The sequence below is a fragment of the Salvelinus namaycush genome, chromosome 15 (genome assembly GCF_016432855.1).
Source record: "Salvelinus namaycush isolate Seneca chromosome 15, SaNama_1.0, whole genome shotgun sequence".
NCBI classification, from domain to species: domain Eukaryota; kingdom Metazoa; phylum Chordata; class Actinopteri; order Salmoniformes; family Salmonidae; genus Salvelinus; species Salvelinus namaycush.
Window position 1 is genome coordinate 27,868,561 of NC_052321.1, and position 6,000 is coordinate 27,874,560.

Genomic DNA, 6,000 nt, shown 5'->3' on the forward strand with positions numbered 1-6,000 from the left:
CTATACCACACCACTACCGTTAGATAACCTCCCTATACCACACCACTACCATTAGATAACCTCCCTATACCACACCACTACCGTTAGATAACCTCCCTATACCACACCACTACCGTTAGATAACCTCCCTATACCACACCACTACCGTTAGATAACCTCCCCATACCACACCACAACCGTTAGATAACCCCCCTATACCACACCAATACCGTTAGATAACCTCCCTATACCACACCACTACTGTTAGATAACCTCCCTATACCACACCACTACCGTTAGATAACCTCCCCATACCACACCACTACCGTTAGATAACCTCCCCATACCACACCACAACCGTTAGATAACCCCCCTATACCACACCACACCACTACCGTTAGATAACCTCCCTATACCACACCACTACCGTTAGATAACCTCCCTATACCACACCACTACCGTTAGATAACCTCCCCATACCACACCACAACCGTTAGATAACCTCCCTATACCACACCACACCAATACCGTTAGATAATCTCCCCATACCACACCACAACCGTTAGATAACCCCCCTATACCACACCACAACCGTTAGATAACCTCCCTATAACACACCACAACCGTTAGATAACCTCCCTATACCACACCACACCACTACCGTTAGATAACCTCCCTATACCATACCACTACCATTAGATAACCTCCCTATACCACACCACTACCGTTAGATAACCTCCCTATACCACATCACTACCATTAGATAACCTCCCTATACCACACCACTACCGTTAGATAACCTCCCTATACCACACCACTACCGTTAGATAACCTCCCTATACCACACCACAACCGTTAGATAACCTCCCTATACCACACCACTACCGTTAGATAACCTCCCTATACCACACCACTACCGTTAGATAACCTCCCCATACCACACCACAACCGTTAGATAACCTCCCTATAACACACCACAACCGTTAGATAACCTCCCTATACCACACCACTACCATTAGATAACCTCCCTATACCACACCACACCACTACCGTTAGATAACCTCCCTATACCATACCACTACCATTAGATAACCTCCCTATACCACACCACTACCGTTAGATAACCTCCCTATACCACATCACTACCATTAGATAACCTCCCTATACCACACCACAACCGTTAGATAACCTCCCTATACCACACCACTACCGTTAGATAACCTCCCTATACCACACCACTACCATTAGATAACCTCCCTATACCACACCACACCGTTAGATAACCTCCATATACAACACCACTAACATTAGATAACCTCCCTATACCACACCACACCGTTAGATAACCTCCCTATACCACACCACACTACCATTAGATAACCTCCCTATACCACACCACACCAATACCGTTAGATAACCTCCCTATACCACACCACACCAATACCGTTAGATAACCTCCCTATACCACACCACACCAATACCGTTAGATAACCTCCCTATACCACACCACACCAATACCGTTAGATAACCTCCCTATACCACACCATTAGATATCCTCCCTATACCACACCAATACCGTTAGATATTCTCCCTATACCACACCATTAGATATCCTCCCTATACCACACCACACCACTACCGTTAGATAACCTCACTATACCACACCACTACCGTTAGATAACCTCCCTATAACACCACAACCGTTAGATAACCCCCCTATAACACTCCACTACCATTAGATAACCTCCCTATACCACACCAATACCATTCAATAACCTCCCTGTACCACACCACTACCATTAGATAATCTCCCTATACCACATCACTACCGTTAGATAAACTCCCTATACCACACCACTACCATTAGATAACCTCCCTATACCACACCACTACCATTAGATAACCTCCCTATACCACACCACTACCATTAGATAACCTCCCTATACCACACCACTACCATTAGATAACCTCCCTATACCACACCACTACCATTCAATAACCTCCCTATACCACACCACTACCATTAGATAACCTCCCTATACCACACCACTACCGTTAGATAATCCCCCTATACCACACCACACCACACCGTTAGATAACCCCCCTATACCACACCACTACCATTAGATAACCTCCCTATACCACATCACTACCATTAGATAACCTCCCTATACCACACCACAACCGTTAGATAACCTCCCCATACCACACCACAACCGTTAGATAACCCCCCTATACCACACCACAACCGTTAGATAACCCCCCTATACCACACCACACCACAACCGTTAGATAACCTCCCCATACCACACCACAACCGTTAGATAACCCCCCTATACCACACCACTACCATTAGATAACCTCCCTATACCACATCACTACCATTAGATAACCTCCCTATACCACACCACAACCGTTAGATAACCTCCCCATACCACACCACAACCGTTAGATAACCCCCCTATACCACACCACAACCGTTAGATAACCCCCCTATACCACACCACACCACAACCGTTAGATAACCTCCCCATACCACACCACAACCGTTAGATAACCCCCCTATACCACACCACTACCATTAGATAACCTCCCTATACCACACCACACTACCATTAGATATCCTCCCTATACCACACCACACCAATACCGTTAGATAACCTCCCTATACCACACCATTAGATATCCTCCCTATACCACACCAATACCGTTAGATATTCTCCCTATACCACACCATTAGATATCCTCCCTATACCACACCACACCACTACCGTTAGATAATCTCCCTATAACACACCACAACCGTTAGATAACCCCCCTATACCACACCACAACCGTTAGATAACCCCCCTATAACACACCACTACCATTAGATAACCTCCCTATACCACACCACTACCGTTAGATAACCTCCCTATACCACACCACTACCATTAGATAACCTCCCTATACCACACCACTACCGTTAGATAACCTCCCTATACCACACCACTACCGTTAGATAACCTCCCTATACCACACCACTACCGTTAGATAACCTCCCCATACCACACCACAACCGTTAGATAACCCCCCTATACCACACCAATACCGTTAGATAACCTCCCTATACCACACCACTACTGTTAGATAACCTCCCTATACCACACCACTACCGTTAGATAACCTCCCCATACCACACCACTACCGTTAGATAACCTCCCCATACCACACCACAACCGTTAGATAACCCCCCTATACCACACCACACCACTACCGTTAGATAACCTCCCTATACCACACCACTACCGTTAGATAACCTCCCTATACCACACCACTACCGTTAGATAACCTCCCCATACCACACCACAACCGTTAGATAACCTCCCTATACCACACCACACCAATACCGTTAGATAATCTCCCCATACCACACCACAACCGTTAGATAACCCCCCTATACCACACCACAACCGTTAGATAACCTCCCTATAACACACCACAACCGTTAGATAACCTCCCTATACCACACCACACCACTACCGTTAGATAACCTCCCTATACCATACCACTACCATTAGATAACCTCCCTATACCACACCACTACCGTTAGATAACCTCCCTATACCACATCACTACCATTAGATAACCTCCCTATACCACACCACTACCGTTAGATAACCTCCCTATACCACACCACTACCGTTAGATAACCTCCCTATACCACACCACAACCGTTAGATAACCTCCCTATACCACACCACTACCGTTAGATAACCTCCCTATACCACACCACTACCGTTAGATAACCTCCCCATACCACACCACAACCGTTAGATAACCTCCCTATAACACACCACAACCGTTAGATAACCTCCCTATACCACACCACTACCATTAGATAACCTCCCTATACCACACCACACCACTACCGTTAGATAACCTCCCTATACCATACCACTACCATTAGATAACCTCCCTATACCACACCACTACCGTTAGATAACCTCCCTATACCACATCACTACCATTAGATAACCTCCCTATACCACACCACAACCGTTAGATAACCTCCCTATACCACACCACTACCGTTAGATAACCTCCCTATACCACACCACTACCATTAGATAACCTCCCTATACCACACCACACCGTTAGATAACCTCCATATACAACACCACTAACATTAGATAACCTCCCTATACCACACCACAACCGTTCGATAACCTCCCTATACCACACCACTACCATTAGATAACCTCCCTATACCACACCACACCAATACCGTTAGATAACCTCCCTATACCACACCACTACCATTAGATAACCTCCCTATACCACACCACACCGTTAGATAACCTCCCTATACCACACCACTACCATTAGATAACCTCCCTATAACACACCACAACCGTTAGATAACCTCCATATACCAGAGAGTGATGATAGATTGATAGTCGGCTCATAGACTGTGACACATGTCATGTAGCTTAGCGTAGCTCTCTCTGAACCTTGAAGTGTAGTCACGAGTATGTCTGATGAGACTGTATGGCATTTTATAAAGGGGGTCCTTGATATCAACAGACTAGGCTACTTCTAAGAACTGATTGCAGAGTAAATAGGTTGGTCTTATAGGCTACCAGTGTAGTCTCTTTTGCCAACCAATTTGCTGTTGCCTCATCTTGCTAAAACACTAGCAATGCAACTCCTCTTATCTGTCCCCAAGTCACCACTCACTCCTCCATGTTGAGGTTTACCTGAACCATGCTCAGTAGGTGGTAGAGGTCTTCCACTTCGTCTCCCTCTGTCTGGCTGTAGTCTCTCCCAGTGTCGAGGCTGGAGCCCTGGATGGTGCGTCTGTACAGGGGCAGATCCATAGCCTCAGCATACAGGTCTATGGCCTGGTGCCCCACCGTCTGATACATGTAGCTGTCCAACTCATCTAACACAGGTGATGGATAACAGAAGTTCATTAATTTACAGTATTACTGTTCCACTTTGGCAAGGCACATCTCTTAGGGGAAACATTGACCAATATTTGAATTTTGTTTTAAGTACCCACACATACAGGAGGAAAAACAGGTAGACATCTCACCCTTGTTAGCAGGACGCAGGTTGGCCAGCGCTACTATCTGGTGCCCAGCAGCAACACATTGCATCATGTTATAACAGCTGTCTTTGCCTCCACTGCAACAATACAGTCAGAGGGATTAATGCATTCACTACATGAAGGTGCAACTATGTAAATAGCCGTATCACTGTCACTATGATCAGAAACATACGAATGTTAGGGTGATTTCCTTTAGTTCTATACTGAAATGCAAGTTCCTCTTACTTGCATGTATTCAGAATGTTATGAACCTTTATTTCTGTAACGAATAACGATGCATGCTATTTCCCCCACACTGCATCTTAAACGAAATAACAAAGTACAGGATATAGCTATCTAGTTAGCAAGCAACACATCCTTCTTAGATAGCTAGCTAGAAAACGTAGAACAGGAGAGCTGTGACAGCAATTATTTAGGTTTACCTTATCAACGCGACTACTTTCATTTTCTTTATGCAATATTTCTGTAGACATAAACAGTTACTAAATGCATAATCGGAAAATGTTATCTATGTTTCGTTTACTCTGAATATGTGTAGCAGCATAGCAACCAGTCACAGCAGCCGTTCGACATGTACACAAAAACTAATGTGAGCAAGCACTTCCTGGATGAAAGGACCTTAATGAATGAAGCTGTCCTTTGGGGTGCCTGATTTAAAATAAAACATTTATTACAATGAGCACTTTGCTCCGTAATGTAAAAAAAAATATATATATATATATATATATATATATATATATATATATATATATATATATATATATATATATATATATATATGCCAATAAATTTCCATTGATTTCAAAGTTTAACAAACCATACAACTCTATGCACAAGGACTACTTTTAACAATTTACACAGAACATTTTACAAAAATACATTTCCTTGAAGTACAGCGCAGATGGTATGACGGTTTGTGCTGTTGGTTC

At 44.1% G+C, this 6,000-nt stretch overlaps 1 protein-coding gene across 2 annotated transcripts in view; it reads right to left on the reverse strand.

Moving 5' to 3' along the window:
• Positions 1-5,643, reverse strand: part of dph6 (diphthamine biosynthesis 6) — a 91,177-nt gene extending 85,534 nt beyond the window's left edge. The window contains exons 1-3 of one of the 2 annotated variants that reach the window (XM_039009690.1): positions 5,494-5,643; positions 5,057-5,148; positions 4,719-4,903 (exon numbers count right to left, since the gene is read on the reverse strand). In XM_039009690.1, the coding sequence (XP_038865618.1) occupies positions 4,719-4,903; positions 5,057-5,148; positions 5,494-5,516 (300 nt within the window). In that variant the 5' untranslated portion in view covers positions 5,517-5,643. Of the gene's footprint in view, positions 1-4,718; positions 4,904-5,056; positions 5,149-5,493 lie in introns of those variants that run through there. The other variant, XM_039009692.1, reaches the window with a different exon arrangement.
• Between the last annotated feature and the right edge of the window lie 357 nt (positions 5,644-6,000).